Source organism: Oncorhynchus gorbuscha, linkage group LG19, assembly GCF_021184085.1.
Source record: "Oncorhynchus gorbuscha isolate QuinsamMale2020 ecotype Even-year linkage group LG19, OgorEven_v1.0, whole genome shotgun sequence".
Taxonomy (NCBI): Eukaryota; Metazoa; Chordata; class Actinopteri; order Salmoniformes; family Salmonidae; genus Oncorhynchus; species Oncorhynchus gorbuscha.
Window position 1 is genome coordinate 49,208,764 of NC_060191.1, and position 19,455 is coordinate 49,228,218.

The following is a 19,455-nucleotide window of genomic DNA, read 5'->3' on the forward strand; positions in this document are numbered from 1 at the left end:
AAAAAAGAGTATATCATTCCAGTCACCTGATGTAGACTGTCCTGGAGGCCGGGGAATTTAGAACAGGCACATCATCAAAGATTTTAGAATGCATGAATGAAGTCTTCCATTTATCCCCAATCATAGAAAATACAGTAGATATATTCAGTCAAGCAAAAAAGAAAGAAATTAAGTCTACAAAGAAGAGGAACACACACACCAGTCTCCTTTTCAAGTGTGTATGTAAAAACAGTAACATACGGTAGTACCGAGGACAGGTGGTCCTCCCCTGGTCACACCATTCATTTGTTTGTGTTTTACTACCACCTGGTGGCTACATTGTAGACAAAGTAATAATAGTGTTTTTGCATAAGACGGAGGTGTATTCATTACGGAAACTGTTTATCGTTTAAGAACCAAACGGAAGCAAACAGAACAAAACGAGAGCTTCTATTGGACAAATTCAGGTCCCGCCCCATTTGTTCCGTTTGCTTCCGTTTAAGAAATGTTTTGCAACCGATTCGGCGTAATGAACACGCTCCAGCGTGATCAATGGAAGATGGCGACGCGAGTCCTTCAGAGATTTGGCAATGGCCTGAGTCAGGCAAAAAACACGGCCCAGTCAACAGGACAGACCGTCGTTTTATCCAGGTGTGACTATTATTACTTTTCACGTTTAGGATTTAACGCGTTTGGGTTCTGACTTTTGTTCCATTTACGATTTAGGAGAATAGAGGCTCCCACTGACTCGTCTATGCTGCAAGTGTGCAGGAGTGAACCTGAACAAATGACTGCTAGCAAGCTAGCATAAATAGCTAGCCAGTCAACTATTGGCCTGTCGTCTATTTGATAAGCTACTAATTAGTGCACCTTCTAATTTGAGCTATTCTAAAATGGTTACATTCTTGAAGTTAATGCACGGCATACCCAGTTACTAGTGTACGTGTCTGTCTAACAGTGAATTATTATCACACATGCTCAAGGTCATTATTATAAAGGTAGGGCTACTGTTGTGGATATACACTACATGACCAAAAGTATGTGGACAGCTGCTCATCGAAGATCTCATTCCAAAATCATGGGCATTAATATGGAGTTGGTCCCCCCCTTTGCAGCTATAACAGCCTCCACTCTTCTGGGAAGGCGTTCCACTAGATGTTGGAACGTTGCTGCTGGGACTTGCTTCATTTCAGCCACAAGATAATTAATGAGGGCTGGGACTGATGTTGGCCGTTTAGGCCTGGCTCGCAGTTGGCGTTCCAATTCATCCCATAGGGGTACGATGGGGTTTGATATCAGGGCTCTGTGCAGGCCAGTCAAGTTCTTCCACACCGATCTTGACAAACGGTTTCTGTATGGACCTCGCTCTACCTTCCTCAAACTGTTGCCACAAAGTTGGAAGCACAGAATCGTCTAGAATGTCAGTGTATGCTGTAGTGTTAAGATTTCCCTTCACTGGCCTGAACCATGAAAAACAGCCTCAGACCATTATTTCTCCTCCACTAAACTTTACAGTTTGCACTATCCATTGGGGCAGATGGTGTTATCCTGGCATCTGACAAACCCAGATTAGTCCATTGGACTACCAGATGGTGAAGCGTGATTCATCACTCGAGAGAACGCGTTTCCACTGCTACAGAGTCCAGTGGCGGAAAAAACTGTGGCTGCTCAGCCATGGAAGCCCATTTTTACATGCTACACGCTTCAGCAGTCCCGTTCTGTGAGCTTGTGTGCCGGCGTTGCTCATAGAAGATTCCACTTCACAATAACAGCACTTAAAGTTGACCGGGGCAGGTCTAGCAGGACATAAATTTGACAAACTCACTTGTTGGAAAGGTGGCATCCTATGATGGTACCAGGTTGAAAGTCACTGAGCTCTTCAGTAAGGCCATTCTACTGCCAATGTTTGTGTATGGAGATTGTATGGCTGTGTGCTAGATTTTATACACCTGTCAGCAACTGGTGTGGCTGAAATAGCCAAATCCACTAATTTGAAGGGTTTTTCACATTTGTGTGTGTATATATAGTGTAGCTTACTGTATTTTGCATTACATTAATTGACTATGTTACTACATCAGCATTTCTTTACCTTATGTCAACTAGTCAATGATGCATCGTTTTAAAGATTTTTTTAGTGCATAAGCACCATGATTGCACGTGTGTACTGTATATGCAACAGTGGTAGTCTGTGGCAAGCTGTAACTGTCAATGCTTGTTGTTTACTTTGGAAACATCCAGAGACTTGCAAGAAATGGTACTGCATGTAGGAAACTACTGTGCATTTTCTCAAACATTGTGTGTAGGCAGCTTGGGCATCAACATACATGTGTTACTGTTATTATTCTTAGATAGACCTTGCTGTCATTCACCTGTAGAGAAATGTGGAATACATGCACGGTCAGATCTGACTTCAACTCACTACTCAGCAGTGAAATCCTTTGCTGCAGGAATAGATGAGTCAGTAACTTCATAAGATGTCTCCGTTCACATGTGTATTAACACCACCATCTGTATTTTTTTCTCCAGGGGGTTGTCAGCGTCAAACCATAGGAGTCGTGAAGACAGCTGGTTCAAGTCGCTATTTGTGCGTAAAGTTGATCCCAGAAAGGATGCCCACTCCCACTTGCTTACCAAGAATGAGGAAAGCAACCTCTACAAAATCCAGTGTAAGTTGTGCTTTACTGTAACTTGTTCACCTTAATTACTTTTTTATATTTCAGAGTTTTGAATGCAGTGTAATAACCATAAGCATAATGTGTAATTACAATACTTGTTTCACTGTACTTACAGACCTTGAGTGTAATGTAAAGTGTGACCAATTTAACCCCTTCCCACACAGAGGGCACTATGTCTAATAGAGCTTATTCTGTTACAGTCCATAACGTGAAACCAGAGTGCCTGGATGCCTACAACCAGCTTTGGTAAGTAAAATGGACCTTGTTCAGTCTAGGCCTTTATACCTGAAGCCGCTCAAGTAGTAGCCATACTGAGGGTAGTACTGTCGCAAATGGTTGTTTAATTTGGTTGTTGAGTATGTGTGAAATATAAGGTAAACGGTAGTAGTAGCTGGGATATTATGACTGCACAGCTGGTGTCACTAGTGGGTTGTGCACCATTACAGAAAAAAACACATGCTTTCATGTGTGGAAAATCACATGACGTGAAAACGTGTCTTTGGAACACATGTTGCCACATGTTATCAAATTAAGATCACGCGAAATTCATGTGGTTTTTCTTTAAGGGCAGAGTTTAGCCAAAATGTTTTCAGTTTTATTCCTGTGATGTAATTGACTCAGTGGCATGGCAACAGTGTGTAGAATAATTTATCTATGCTAATACTTAAGATGACTAAGTCATAATAACCTTTTACTTATCGTATAATCTGCACAACTGGTTTAGACACAGAAGACACCGCCAAAATGCATATTTTAAACATTTGGGATGGGGATTGTTATAGAGCATTCTATTTAGCTGGGAAGTGTATGTTGAAGTCCTAAGAGAAACCTGACAAGAAAGCTGCAGTGGTGTCTGTGCTAACATCAAATTATTGCATCCAGGCATCAATAATAACAGTTAATCTGTTATAGTCATAATAAGTCACATTTTTATATTATATATCAAACAATTATTATAAGGGGAACCTAGTCAGTTGCACAACTGAAGGCATTCAACCAAAATCTGTCTTCGGTATTTAACCCAACCCCTCTGAATCAGAGGTGCGGGGGGCTGCCTTAATCGACTTGCATGTCATCAACACCCAGGGGGGCAATGGTTGTTAACTGCCTTGGTCAAAGGCTGAACGGCATATTTTCCCAGCTTGCTGGCTCAGGGATTCGAACCACCGACCTTTCGGTTACTGGCCCAACGCTCTTAACTGCTAGGCTCCCTGGTAGAATGTGTTTGTTATTGTTTTCCCTTGACAGTGAGGAGACCCTGCCATCTATCCATAATGATAAGTACTATCCATGTGAGCTGGTGGGTACCTGGAACACCTGGTATGGAGAGCAGGACCAGGCTGGTAAGAATGCTGGCAGCAGAGTACACCCTCCTCCACTTTCTAGTCTAGTTGAACTGCACATTCTCTGGAATTGGCACACCTGTAGGGATATGCAACCTTAGTTCAGGAGAAATGGTTCAATGAAGGCCAGTCTCGCACATATTCGTAGTGATATGATGATTCAATTAAGTCGGCGTTACACCCACTTGGCAATAATAACAAAGCCTGCAAATAGTGCTGAGCATTTAACCGAAATGTTGGTTATTTTTTGTTTTTTAAACAACTAATCACAGGAGGTTGGTGGCACCTTAATTGGGGAGAACGGGTTCGTGTTAATGACTGGAGCAGAGTATGTGGCATGGTATCAAACACATGATGTACAGGTGTTTAATGCCATTCCATTTGCTCCTTTCCAGCCATTATTATGAGCAATTCTCCCCTCAGCAGCCCCCTGTGCAACTAATTGACGAATGTTGGTTCAATTATTTGAATACCATTTCATTAGCTTTTTTCTGTGAGCTCAATGCGCACATTGCACAGGTTCTCTAGAGTTAAATCAAATCCAGCATGAACTGTGCGATGTAGTAGGGAGTTGTAGTTTCCAACAGGCCAATATTCTACATAGTTTAGCACATAAAACGTGGCAATTACCTACAATGACCATAATCCATTGTGCATATACTTGGCCGGTCTGTGTTTCTTTTACGCCTGCTACAGATGAGAAGAATGTGCAATGGTGAGGTGATATAGAGAGCAGCTGTTACCTCAAAATACATGATATAAGTGATTAATAGTTGGTATTCAGCAGTCATAAAAGTATGACTTATTTACTTTGAAGAACTACAAAATAATGATTTTGTCAGAAAGCATAGGCAGCAGCTCTATAGAGATGAGATGTTGACTTGGAATTAAATAATAAAGTAATCAAATAAAACAAATGTAATATACACAACTGAAATAATGTATTCACGTAAAGTAATGGGCAGTCACTACCTGCTTATCAATTAATGGTTATTAAGTAATAAAAAGTAATGGGCAGTCACAACCATCATGGGACTTGTATTAATTGTTTTATTCTGTGTTACAGCAATCAACCTTTATAATTGAAAACTGTGATTATAGTTTTTATAGTCGAACCGAAACCAAAGCGACCTCAAAAAGCACTAATTGCTCAGCACCTGCAGACATCTACCTTTCCAGGACCAGTGTTGCCTAACCCCAGCCTTCCCATGTAATGTCTACACGTTGTCCGTAGTTACCTGGCTGTTGGTTTTGCATTGCTGAAATAATGCCCTTACACTTATCAGAAGGATTATGGATATGTCTCTGAATATGCTTATTATTGCTTTGCAAAGTAATTGCTATTGTGTGTTTTTCCAGTCCATATGTGGCGGTATAGAGGAGGATACCCAGCTCTGACTGAGGTCATGAGCAAACTTAGGCAGAACAAGGTAACAAACTGTTGCATGACTGTCAATTCCTCCCCGGCAGCATCTACAAGCCTTCACTTTGAATATAGTATTCTAGAATATAGCTTCATATGCTAGTATTGTCTGATGTTGCCTGTCACATTAACTCATATACTGGGTGGCCAACCTTCCTTCTGAAGAGCTACTGTGTGTGCTGGCTTTTGCTCCAGCCCTACTATAACCCCTGGCTTATAATCTACAGCTAAAGAACCCCTCTCTATATAGACAGTGCGGTATCATATGTGCTTATTGATATGAGGTTGACACCCAGATTGACGTTCATCCATAGGAGTTCATGAAGTACCGGGAGGAGAGAGGAAAGATGCTGTTGTCTCGTAGGAACCAACTGCTCCTGGAGTTCAGCTTCTGGAATGAGCCCATCCCCAGGAAGGGACCCAACATCTACGAGCTCAGGTCCTACCAGCTCAGAGTGAGTACTTAGTGACTGAACCTCATTAACCATAGTACTACTAGGGGTTTAGTTTAGGATGGTGCTATATTTCTGAACAAATATGAATCACCATGAGATAATGCAAAAGGTGGGCAATTGTTGACATAAAGATTGGAGAGTTTGTGTATGCTCTATGGAAACATGCTCATAAATGTAGGCCTATATTGCAATCCAGGTGAAAGGGACTTTATGATTAATTTTGAATCGTGGAGGAAATTGTGTCACACACTTTGTTATTCCTGTAAAATACAAAACCTTTTTTCTCATGTTTCCTTTTTCCAGCCTGGCACCATGATTGAGTGGGGTAATTACTGGTAAGGCAATCTGATGACATTTAAACTACTCATCATCTTTACTTTCAGCATATAGTTTTATTTTTCTGGTTAACACTTTCTCCTTAATTAAAGCTATTCCAGAGAGACACTATTTTGATACTCTGTTAGATCCTAGAGTGCACAGGATTTAAAGGGAGATTATACTATTGTCCTTGCTATTTTCAGATTGAATTTAGTTGTTTACATTCAACAGGAGCCTATGAGCCTGGATGACTCCATTCTCTCAGGTTTATGTTGAAAACATTTGTTTGTTTATGACAAATATTCAATATTTCAATGTTAATTAATTGTCCTGAATTATTCAAACTTGTCTGCCAAAATAAGTTTAATTTGTGATTTTGCGTACTCTGATTTATTTGATTCAGTAATTGATCAGAGTTATCAATTCTAATTGGGGGAAATGTAATAAAATAAAAAAAGTAATGCCACATTGTTAAAGCAACATGAATTAAGTCAGTATGATTTGGCTAATTAAAATGACTGTACATGATTGGTATTGATATGGTTGTATATACGATGACTAATAGGACTGCTTCAGAGCCAATAATGAAATGTCTCCAACCCCACACCATACAGTTAGCAGTCTCAATGCATGAGTACGTCCAATCCAACTGTCTGTATAGCCAACTGGTTCTGCCAAACTGGAATGATGGTTTTCAAGCAAGTTCAATCAAACCGTATGAGTAGTCAAATGAGTGTCCAAACAGTCAACATTGGTTGAGACACCACATGCACAGTAGCCCATTATAATTGTATATGGCTGCTGTGCTCGCCTCTTTGACAGGTCATCATGACAAATAAGAATATGTTCTTAATTGAATACTTGTATAAAGTAAGGTTAAATAGATATAACAATTATAATCTGCATGGGGTGGCATTGAGCAAATGTGAAGATGAAGCATTGGTTGTGGGGAAGTGTTGTGACTGATGCTGTGATTGGCATGTTTTCCCAAGGGCCAGAGCTATTGGCTACCGCCAGCACAATAGTGAGGCTGTCGGAGGGTTCTTCTCCCAGATCGGAAACCTCTACATGGTGCACCACCTCTGGGGTGAGGCCAGGCAGACCAGCTGTATCGCTCCTCTCTCCTTTCCCCTCGTTCATTCACACAGATCTAACATTCTTGTAGCCTCTCAGCCTAAAAGCCTAGTACATCTTATATACAAAGGTGTTATTATTTTTCTAAAAGAAGACAAACATTAATTTTATAAGTGTTTCATTGTTGATTTCAGCTTACAAAGACCTTGAGGCCAGAGAAGCCACAAGGAACGCAGCTTGGCAACATGAGGGTTGGGATGAGGTTGTGTATTATACAGGTCAGCAAAATCAGTTATGAAGTGTACTTTCACATAGTGTGCACACTTTTTAAATGAAAAATAATATGAATTACTTTGAACTCTCATCTGACCATGTATCTGTTTCAGTTCCTCTCATTCAGCACATGGACTCCAGAATCATGATCCCAATGAAGGCTTCCCCGCTGCAGTAACCTGAGAGAACACAGAAGGCCGAATGCCAAACCTCACCTGTTTTTAAATGTAACGAAGTAAAAAATCTCACTGCCGTGGTCTCAATCTCTAGTTAATGTTGCCAACCAACCCCTCTCTGATTTGCTTTCTTTTACTTTACCCATTTCTGACTTTGCACCCGCAAGCAATATTTGGTACTCAAAAAACAGACACAGGAGGTTAAAATATTGTATCCCATCTGGAAACTGTTGCCTAAAATACTCTTCTATAATTGGAAGAACTAAGGCAATGGCACGAGAGCTCAACAGTGCAAAATCAGCATATTGAAACCTGATAGTGGTTGGGTGGAGAACTGATGTCCAACATACTGGGTCATATTAACACTGGTCACTTGGCCACAGCAGATCTAGTATATATTTTTTTTTAGAACCAACCAAAGTGCTGCTTTGGAAAGAAGGCTAGCCTAGCAGTGTGTTCTGTTTGCAGTGAAGAATTGGGCAACTGGGGCACGACTTGACAAAAAAAAATCACTATAGATGCACAATGTGTGATTTAGCGGTTATTTTGTTTATTTAATGTAAATATATGAATCACATTGTTGCATTGCAAAATTACTTTTGGCTGAAATCTGATCTAAGAAATGCTGTTACTGATTAAAACAGAGTGCTAGAAAGACAGTCCAAATGGCAAGTGCATTGTTACTGTATTTTGTCAGAGAATATCTACTTAATGGTCAATTATGTAACTTTGAAGTGAAGGCACTGAGCGGGATTATTTCTTCTTGGGATAATTTGTGTATTAGTATTGTACTGTTAGACATTTACTGCACTGCTGGAGCTAGAAACACAAGCATTTCGCTGCGCCAACTTTAACATCTGCTAATCTGTGTACGTGAAAAATAAACTTGGATTTATTTGAGAACTGGTATGATGAATACAGAGCTAAAGCCCATGCCTATTTTAACCCAAAATGTCTTCTGTGAATTTTTTCAAGTGCATGTATTGATTGCAATCGTGGGCATTCTCTCCCTATTTCTTTCCCATCTGCAATAAGCTTGACGTTATTGTACTTGTTTAGTGCACATGGCTTGTTTTAACCTTATGGAGAAGATATTGCCCAGTTTGATCAGCTTTAACATGTTTTTGGTTAGGCATAATGAATAATCTGTTCTGCGTTAAACCACAAGTCTAATATTATCATGGAACATTTCTGTGCCCAGGTGCAACTACCAATGTACTGAAATGAAAGTTTAATTGTGGAGTCATGCTGCTACTCGTTATGATTTTAAAAGATGTTTAAGGGTTGATAGTAGCATGCATCATACTAGTTTTATTCCCTGATTTACAGGGTATTTATGAAAGGTGGCAAGAATTGTCAGCACAAAGTTATTCAAAGAGAAACTGGTAACTGGAAACTGCTGCCCTTTGTTGCCAGACTGTGCGCTAGTCAGTACAATATGGATGTGTTTGTCATTGTTTAGTGGATGGTACCATGAGTCTGACACAAAGAAAACAAGCAATTAAATGACCACGCACACTCAGAACTGCATTTTACACTTTTACTATTATTAGTGTCAATAGCAAAATTAAAACATCTATAAATGCACATTTGATGGCACATATTGTACAATGCAGTAGTTGTATTTTCCTGACCACTAAAGCATTGAAATGAGGACAAAACCACAAAAGTGCAGTTTAAAACATCCAGGATTGGGGTCAATTCAATTATTCCCGAATTAAACAAATTCTGAATTGAAATGGAATTGACTCTAATCCCTCCAAAAATAATAACATTTGGTTAATCTGAATTATATTCTCTAGTAGAAAAGTTAAGGGTCAAACCCAAGAAGACACTATTGTTGTGGAAACTTATTGAAAATTATTGACTGGGAAAAAAAAGTGTGCATTGGATAAAACCATAAAAGGCACACCATTAGGTGAAAATAAAACACTGATGTTAGCATTAGTAACACTAGTTGTAAGAGGTTTATATGGTATTTCTTTGTTAAATCTTCTCCAGTTCTTTTAGCAGCTCTCCAAAACTTGTGACGTACCACAAACTTTTCTCCTTTACTTGCTGCCTGACCACATTTCCACCAAATCCAATGAATGCATTCTGAAAAAGAAAACATTGTGCTGAGGAAAATTGCTTAAAAGGCAACCAGTGTCCATTATTCCAGTGTTACTTTACATTATAGCTGCCTTTAACACCTGACAATCTGGTACTGGGGTGTATTCATTAGTCGCAGACCATAGCAAAACATTTTGCAATGCAAACTTGAGTTTCTATTGGACAAATTCAGGTAGGTTCCTCTGTTCGTTCCGTTTGCTTCTGTTTGGTTCCTAGTGAATACACCCCTGTAATTGTGTCTTTGAAAAAGGCACTTAATAATTAACTCCTCCACAGGCACTGCTCTGCTCTGCTGTTAACACTGCTCCCCCTAAAATGTGTTGTGTGTGTGTGTTTCTGTGGTGTCTAGGAGTGTTGGGAGCAGAGACAAATATACAAATTTCCTTCTCAAGATGGATAATGAAGTATTCTATGACAGAAAGCCGGAGATTACATAAATAACAGCTTTAAATACTAGCTTGTCACCTGTCTTTAAGAGTATTGACAAAACACTTACTGCAGGGGGACAGGCCTCCAGGTCTGTGGCTCCATCGCCAATCATCACCACGTTCTTGAAGCCGTGCTTCTCCTTGAGCATGCTGATCACCTTCCCCTTCCCATTACTCTCAGATGTGGGCTGGGTCTCGTCAAAGCCAGCATATTCACCTAGGAGGAAAATATTATGGTTTGAATTAGTAAAGAATTTCTCCCTGTAGAGGCCAATCTACTGCTTGCTTGGCTGAAACCAGCCCTCTGAAGTTCAGTTCAAGTTTTATTAAGTACAGTAAAATGCTTCACTTGCAAGCGCTACCCAACAGTGCAGTAATCAATATCAAAATAGTATAACTAATGCACAAAAAAAATACACAGACCAGTTAAAATGTTGGACACCTACTCATTCAAGGGCTTTTCTTTATTTTTCAAAATTTCTACATTGTAGAATAATAGTGAAGACATCAACACATAACCCAAAAAGTGTTAAACATGAAAATATATGTTATAATTTTAGATTATTCAAAGTAGCTACCCTTTGCCTTGATGACAGTTTTGCACACTCTTGGCATTCTCTCAACCAGTTTCATGAGGTAGCCACTTGGAATGAATTTTAATTAACAGGTGTGCCTTGCTAAAAGTTAATTTGTGGAATTTATTTCCTTCTTAATGGATTTGAGCCAATCAGTTGTGTTGTGACAATGTAGGGGTGGTATACAGAAGGTAGCCCTATTTGCTAAAAGACCAAGTCCATTTTATGGCAAGAACAGCTCAAATAAGCAAAGAGAAACAACAGTCCATAATTACTTTAAGACATGAAGGTCAGTCAATATGGAAAATGTCAAGAACCTTTGAAAGTTTCTACAAGTGCAGTCGCAAAAACCATCAAGCACTATGATGAAACTGGCTCTCACGAGGACTGCCACAGGAAAGGAAGACCCAGAGTTACCTCTGCTGCAGAGAATAAGTTCATTAGAGATACCTGCCTCAGAAATTGCAGTCCAAATAAATGCTCCACAGAGTTCAAGTAATAGACACATCTCAACATCAACTGTTCAGAGGAGACTGTGTGAATCAGGCCTTCATGGTCAAAATTGCCAAGAAACCACTACTAAAGGACACCAATAAAAGAAGAGACTTGCTTGGGCCAAAAACCACAAGCATTGGACTGGTGGACATCTGTCCTTTGGTCTGATGAGTCCAAATTTGAGATTTATGGTTCCAACAGCGTGTCTTTGTGAGACGCAGAGTAGGTGAACGGATGGTCTCTGCATGTGTGGTTCCCACTGTGAAGCATGGAGGAGGTGTGACGGTGTGTGGGTGTTTTGCTGGTTTCACTGACTGTGATTTATTTCGAATTCAAGGCACACTTAACCAGAATGGCTACCACAGCAATCTGCAGCGATACACCATCCCATCTGATTTGCGCTTAGAAGAACTATCATTTGTTTTTCAATAGCACAATGACACAACACACCTCCAGGCTGTGTAAGGGCTATTTGACCAATAAGGAGAGTGATGGAGTGCTGTATCAGATGACCTGGCCTCCACAATCACCTGACCTCAACCCAATTGAGATGGTTTGGGATTAGTTGGACCGCAGAGTGAAGGAAAAGCAGCCAACAAGTGCTCAACATATGTGGGAACTCCTTTAAGATGGTTGGAAAAGCATTCCAGGTGAAGCTGGTTGAGAGAATGCCAAGAGTGTGCAAAGCTGTCATCAAGGGAGGCTACGTTGTAGAACCTCAAATATATTTTGATTTGTTTCGCACTTTTTTGGTTACTACATAATTCCATATGTGTTATTTCATAGTTGTAATGTCTTCACTATTATTCTACAATGTAGAAAATATAAAAAGAAAAGAAAAACCCTTGAATGAGTAGGTGTGTCCAAACCTTTGACTGGTACTGTATGTAATAAAGAAAACACAATAATTATATATGCAAGGTCAGTGCCAATACCAAATGTACAGCGATACTGGAGTGAGAAGATGGCCACCTGTTTTTGCTTCAAGTCGTCAAACCAAAATAACTCATAATATTCAAACATTAATGATCATACAGTAATCAAATACAGTTCATCCCTGCAACAGTGTGAGGTGATTCTGATGCTGCTCTGATCTGCTCTTACCATTGAAGTAGAACTTGAGGCGGTTGGCATACACGTGATGGAGGGGAATGTTGAGTTGAGTGGCAACATGCTCCACGATACAGCAGAAACCGCCAGTGACCAGGAACACCTTCACGTTGCGCTGGTGCAGAGTATCAACAAGCTCCCTGGACAATGGATGGAATTGTGTCCATTTATTCTACAACATGCAGAAATTAGTACATGTTTCATAGGCAATTGTGCAACTTGAGGTTAGACACTCAGCTTGAAGAGACTACTGGAAGTTCAACCATTTTATGTGCGAATGACGATAAAATTACAATAGCCTCTGCTAATAATTAAATAGTGTTGAGTGGAAAAAAATTGACCAATTGAAATCAGCAACCACTTACTTAATACCTGTCGTCAACTGGGGAGGGTGGTCAGTTATCAGTTTGTTCACTTGTTCCCTCGAGCATCGGATGATTGACAGGCGCTCTGTCAGAGCGGTTTTAAAAGTCACTGACCCCCCCATGGCCTTGCGAGTCCTGAAATGAGAGAAACTCAATGTACTCAACAAATATGTTGAGAATGAAACATTTAGAACATAACATGTAGAAAATTATGGCACAGAGAAATGTAGACAGGAATGTAGATGGGCCGGGATAAACGAGAGAAGAAAGCACATGCTTTTCATCTTAAAATCATTATGAATTGCTACACAACATACATTTCTGTGACAGCATCTCCAACCCCGCAGAATTTGGCTAGCTCATCAATGCCTTCTTCTCTGATAATAGTGCTGTCAACATCAAAGCACACAGCGTCTGCTCTCCGGAAGATTTCCTTTGTCTGTGATAAAGTTGTCATTATGCTGAAACAAAAGCATGCAGGATAGACAAAAACATAATTGATTGTTTAACTGACAGTGGTAATTTCTATTTGAACAGGACAGTACATTGAAAGTGCATCAGATAACAAGTAATTCAATTTGTCAATAGTAGACAGGTACAGAGGTCATGAGAAGGGAAAGCAAATCCTTAACTACTTGAGCATGCATGAAGCATGCATATGAGAGCAACAGCTGTTCCGGACGACTGTGTAATTACGCTCTCCGTAGCCAATGTGAGTAAAACCTTTAAACAGGTCAACATTCACAAGGCCACAGGGCCAGATGGATTACCAGGACGTGTACTCAGAGAATGCGCTGACCAACCTGTCCCTGACCGATGCTGTAATACCAACATGTTTCAAGCAGACCACATTACATTACACATAGTCCCTGTGCCCAAGAACACCAAGGCAAACTGCCTAAATGACTACCGACCCGTAGCACTCACGTCTGTAGCCATGAAGTGCTTTAAAAGGCTGGTCATGGCTCACATCAACACCATTACCCCAGAAACCCTAGACACACTCCAATTTGCATACCACTCCAACAGAACCACAGATGATGCAATTTCTACTGCATTCCACACTGCCCTTTCCCACCTGGACAAAAGGAACACCTACGTGAGAATGCTATTCATTGACTACAGCTCAGCATTCAACCCCATAGTGCCCTCAAAGCTCATCACTAAGCTGGTAAGGGTGGTAAGGTTAGGTAACAACACATCTGCCACGCTGATCCTCAACACGGAGGCCCCTCAGGGGTGCATGCTCAGTCCCTTCCTGTACTCCCTGTTGACCCATGACTGCATGGCAAAGCACGATTCCAACACCATCATTAAGTTTGCAGATGACACAACACCGTCAACGATGAGACAGCCTGTAGGGAGGAGGTCAGAGACCTGGCGGTGTGGTGCCAGGATAACAACCTCTCACTCAACGTGACCAAGACAAAGGAGATGATTGTGGACTACAGGAAAAGGAGGACCAAGCACGCCCCCATTCTCATTGATGGGGCTGTAGTGGAGCAGGTTTAGAGGTTTAAGTTCCTTGGTGTCCACATCACCAACGAACTATCATGGTCCAAACAGACCAAGACTGTTGTGAAGAGGGCACGACAATGCCTATTCCCCTTCAGGAGACTGAAAAGATTTGGCATGGCTCCTCAGATCTTCAAAAAGTTCTACAGCTGCAACATCAAGAGCATGGTTGCATCACCGCCTGGTATGGCAATTGCTCGGCCTCCGACCGCAAGGCACTACAAAGAGTAGTGTGTACGGCCCAGTGCATCATTGGGGCCAAGCTTCCTGCCATCCAAGACCTCTATACCAGGCGGTGTCAGAGGAAGGCTCAAAAAATTGTCAAAGACTCCAACCAACCTAGCCATAGAATGTTCTCTCTGTTACCGCATGGCAAGCGGTACCAGAGCACCAAGTCTAGGTCCAAAAGGCTTATTAACAGCTTCTACCCCCAAGCCATAAGATTCCTGAACAGCTAATCAAATTGCTACCCGGACTGTTTGCATTGTCCCCCCCAGCCCCCCCTCCCTTTTTTTTACACTGCTTCTACTCTCGGTGCTATATGCATACTAATATGCATGCAATAACAATGGTTGATACTGAAAATATATATTATTGAATGCCTAAATCAATTACACTTTCTTTGACATTTAGCTAACATTTCAACCTGGACTTAGTAAACATAAATCTGTCTCCCTCAGTATGATATGTTGTTTTGTATGATATGTATTAATTTGTGGATGTCCATCATCTATTTCGTATAGGTTACGAATTACAATATCTTATTGTAAAAATACAATTCGTATTTTAAATTTGATTTTTTACCTGTATTTAAAGCAAGTCAGTTAAGAACAAATTCTTATTTTCTATGCCTAGGAACAGGGGCAGAACGACATATAGTCCAACGCTCTAACCACTAGGCTACCCACCCGCCCCAATATGTTAAGAATTTGCAATACGTATGATATGTTAAAAAACACCCCATTTGTTGTGGCTGACGTTAGCTAGGTGGCTAATGCTAACGTTAGCTAGGCTGCTAACGTTAGCTAGGCTGCTAACGTTAGCTAGGCTGCTAACGTTAGCTAGGCTGCTAACGTTAGCTAGGCTGCTAACGTTAGCTAGGCTGCTAACGTTAGCTAGGCTGCTAACGTTAGCTAGGCTGCTAACGTTAGCTAGGCTGCTAACGTTAGCTAGGCTGCTAACGTTAACTAGACTGCTAACGTTAGCTAGACTGCTAACGTTAGCTAGACTGCTAACGTTAGCTAGACTGCTAACGTTAGCTAGGCTAGTGGTTAGGGTTAGGAGTTCAGTTAAAGTTAGCATGTTAGCTAACCCTTCCCCTATGTACACTGAACAAAAATAAACACAACATGCAACAATTCCAAATATTTTACTGAAATACAGTTTATAAAGGAAATCAGTCAATTATAATCAATTCATTAGGCCCTAATCTATGGATTTCACATGACTGGGAATACATATTTGCTTTAGTTGGTCATAAATACTAAAAAGAGGTAGGGGCGTGGCTCAGAAAACCAGTCAGTATCTGGTGTGACCATCATCATCTCCTTCACATAGAGTTGATCAGACTGTTGATCGTGGCGTTTGGAATGTTGTCCGACTCTTCTTCAATGGCAGTGCGAAGTTTCTGGATATTGGCTGGAAGTGGAGCACACTGTCATACACATCGATCAAGAGCATCCCAAACATGCTCAAAGGGTGATGCGTCTGGTGAATATGCAGGCAATGGAAGAACTGGGACATTCTCAGCTTCCAGGAATTGTGCAAAGATCCTTGCTACATGGGACATTATCATTATGAAACATGAGGTTATGGATGAATGGCATGACGATGGGCCTCAGGATCTCTTCACGGTATCTCTGTGCATTCAAATTGCCATGGATTAAATTGAATTGTGTTTGTTGTCCATAGCTTATGCCTGCCCATACCATAACTCCACCATGGGGCACTCTGTTCACAATGTTGACATCAGCAAACAACTTGCCCACATGACACCATAAGATGCTGTCTGCCATCTGCCAAGTAGTTGAAACCATGATTAATCCGTTAAGAGCACACTTCTCCAGTGTTTCAGTGGCCATTGAAGGTGAGCATTTGCCCACTGAAGTCAGTTACAACGACAAACTGCAGTCAGGTCAAGACCCTGGTGAGGACGATGAGCATGCTGATGAGCTTCCCTGAGTCGGTTTCTGACAGTTTGTGCAGAAATACTTCAGTTGTACAAACCCCAGTTTCATCAGCTGTCCGGGTTGCTGGTCTCAGATGATCCCTCCCGCAGGTGGACATTCCTGCAGTCAGCATGCCAATTGCACACTCCCTCAAAACTGGAGTCCTCTGTAGCATTATGTTGCGTGACAAAACACCACATTTGTGACTTATTTCAGGAAACGAGGCATATGGGTGGGCAGGGTAGCCTAGTGGTTAGAGCATTGGACTAGGAAGGTTGCAAGTTCAAACCCCCGAGCTGACAAGGTACAAATCTGTCTTTCTGCCCCTGAACAGGCCGTTAACCCACTGTTCCTAGGCCATCATTGAAAATAAGAATTTGTTCTTAACTGACTTGCCTAGTTAAATAAAGGTTAAAAAATATATACAAAAATAAAATGTATATGTTGCACATCACTACTTCACAGGATTTTTTTTGTGCCTTAATAACAACTGTGTATGCCATTTGTAAATATGAATACAATTGTTAAATTAAGAGCTTACTTGGTTTAGCCACTGAAAACGGCATGAACCTTCCCACTAGCCATGATTGGATGAGATAATGGATGGGCTGGAAATGCCGAGAGATGAGTTTGGATTGGTCTGCCATGTATCACGCTTCTGTCAATCACCACCTTCCGGAGTCAATCACCACCTTCCGGAGACACCTGAAACCCCACCTCTTTAAGGAATACCTAGGATAGGATAAGTAATCCCTCTCACCCCCCCCCTTTAAGATGTAGATGCACTATTGTAAAGTGACTGTTCCACTCGATGTCATAAGGTGAATGCACCAATTTGTAAGTCGCTCTGGATAAGAGCGTCTGCTAAATGACTTAAATGTAAATGTCTATAATGAGCTGCTCAGTGGATAATCTTTACTAACACATCTTTTTTTAAAGATACCTCTCCACTTTCTGGAGGACTCAATGCCCCATGGAAGCAGAGTATTATAGCTAATGAGATGGAGAAAATTCAGATGTTTGGTTGCAAATGCGGAGGGAGTCAAAAAGAGAACACAGAAGGTTGTTGTATAAAATATCTCCAGTCTCCGGATTACATCTTCAAACTAAGGGCAACCATGGCATCCGTGACAGAAACAGAGAAGCGTTCATCCATGTATTCAGGTAAGAGAGTCTAGCTAGCTACATTTTCAGATATTCTACATTTCTAATTTTGTTTAAAAAAATGATATTCGTATCTCAGAGCCATTTGCGTTGCTAGTTGTAGCCTAATGTTAGCTAACTTTGAACCTAGTTGGTTAGTGTTTCGCTACCTGTAGATTCATTTCAGCTAAGTAAACATGGGACCAACACTTGGCGTTCATATTTTTGTTCAATATAGTTGCTAATTAGCTAATATTGTCTGATGAGATTCAAACACACAACTGTTGAGTTGCTAGACATTCGCATTAAAATGCCCACCCATCCCGACCAATCCCCCTCCTTTCGTTTTTGCCTTAAGTAACCTTCTGTCTTTTGTAACCATACCAAACATAACATACCGTACTGATTTCAGTGTCCAGAGTTTGCATTTACCATGTTATGTCTAACTATGAGACCAGGCTGAACATTTGGCGACAACATTAAAAATAAAATGATGTGATCAGCTCAAGCATGCCATAGTATCTGTACCATACATGATTGATCAACAGATGCAGTGCAACAATCTGATTATTTAACCAGTGGTGTAAAGTACTTAAGTAAAAATACTTGAAAGTACTACTTAATTAGTTTTTTGGGGGGGGGGGGAGTATCTGTACATTACCATTTCTACTTCACTATATTCCTGAAGAATAGTATGTACTTTTTACTACCTACATTTCTCCTGACACCCAAAAGTACTCGCTACATTTTGAATGCTTAGCAGGACAGAAATGGTCTAATTCACACATTTATCAAGAGAACATCCCTGGTCATCCCTACTGCTTCTAATCTGGCGGATTCAAACACATGCTTCGTTTGTAAATTATGAGTGTTGAAGCGTGCCCTGGGCTATCCGAAAATAAATGTAAAAATGTTTTTTAAATGGTGCCGCCTGGTTTTGCTTAATATAAGGAATTTGACATTCTTTAAACTTTTAATTTACACTTAAGTATATTTTAGCAATTACATTTACTTTTGATACTTAAGTATATTTAAAACCAAATACGTTTAGACTTTTACTCAACCAGGATTGTACTGTGTGACATTTACTTGAGTCCTTTTCTATTAAGGTATCTTTACTTTTACTCAAGTATGACAATTGGGTACTTTTTCCACCACTGAATATAACAACTTTACCTTTCATTTTCTATAGTTAAAAATGTCATCGAAATAACCAAGTCTGTTGGTGCAACGTTTAGTTCTAGGCGCTGGCAGTAGAAACAAAGAGCACAACAGCACCCTGTCCCTGAAGAAAACTATCCTGCAATTGAACTGTTGTGTAATACTCTCCTCGAGAAAAATTAATTGCATGCGCGCAAAAGGTAATGAATGCCATTGCCAGATTGCGTTTTCACTGCAATACATTTGTGCACGGTTGGCATCACAGAGCAAAACAATAGAGTTCATTTGAAATCATGCAATGCGTTACATAATGTATCAATTTAAGGACAATTTATGAATCTGCATTACCTGTTCAAAGTGTCCTTGATGGTGTTAAATGGTACTCTTCTTTTGGCATGTGCTGGACCTGCAAGCTAAGTCTAATTTATTCAATAAGAAAACAATTTTGTGTAAAATGTTCTTGGTTGCTAAAGTGTTGATATAGCACTGTCCCCGGTTTCAGTATCGTCCGACTTCCCAGATGCATTCAATAGGTTCACTGGTGAGGAAGAGAAAGCTGCGCGAATCAAATGAAAGCCGGTACGTGAGACCGCCCACTACTTTTTCCTTTTACGTAACGTTAGTTCACCCACTACGCAGTGGTGGCCTAATGCCACGATCGGTATAG

At 40.6% G+C, this 19,455-nt stretch overlaps 2 protein-coding genes across 3 annotated transcripts; one reads left to right on the forward strand and one right to left on the reverse strand.

The window, feature by feature from the left end:
• Positions 1-472: 472 nt before the first annotated feature.
• LOC124006210 (protein NipSnap homolog 2-like) lies at positions 473-8,616 on the forward strand. The gene is made up of 10 exons (XM_046316056.1): positions 473-630; positions 2,506-2,645; positions 2,855-2,900; positions 3,903-3,997; positions 5,357-5,427; positions 5,735-5,875; positions 6,179-6,210; positions 7,186-7,280; positions 7,462-7,545; positions 7,654-8,616. The coding sequence occupies exons 1-10, from the start codon at positions 485-487 to the stop codon at positions 7,716-7,718; spliced, it is 915 nt and encodes a 304-aa protein (XP_046172012.1). The 5' UTR covers positions 473-484; the 3' UTR covers positions 7,719-8,616.
• Positions 8,617-9,242: 626 nt separating this feature from the next.
• On the reverse strand, positions 9,243-19,352 carry LOC124006211 (phosphoserine phosphatase-like). Of its 2 annotated transcripts, none has more exons than XM_046316057.1 (6): positions 19,137-19,352; positions 13,119-13,262; positions 12,802-12,936; positions 12,431-12,576; positions 10,325-10,473; positions 9,243-9,813 (listed from the first exon to the last, which is right to left on the reverse strand). In XM_046316057.1, the coding sequence occupies exons 2-6, from the start codon at positions 13,256-13,258 to the stop codon at positions 9,703-9,705; spliced, it is 681 nt and encodes a 226-aa protein (XP_046172013.1). In that variant the 5' UTR covers positions 13,259-13,262; positions 19,137-19,352; the 3' UTR covers positions 9,243-9,702. The 2 variants fall into 2 exon arrangements, with proteins under 2 accessions (XP_046172013.1, XP_046172014.1); XM_046316058.1 differs by lacking the exon at positions 19,137-19,352 and adding an exon at positions 17,026-17,167.
• Positions 19,353-19,455: the final 103 nt, after the last annotated feature.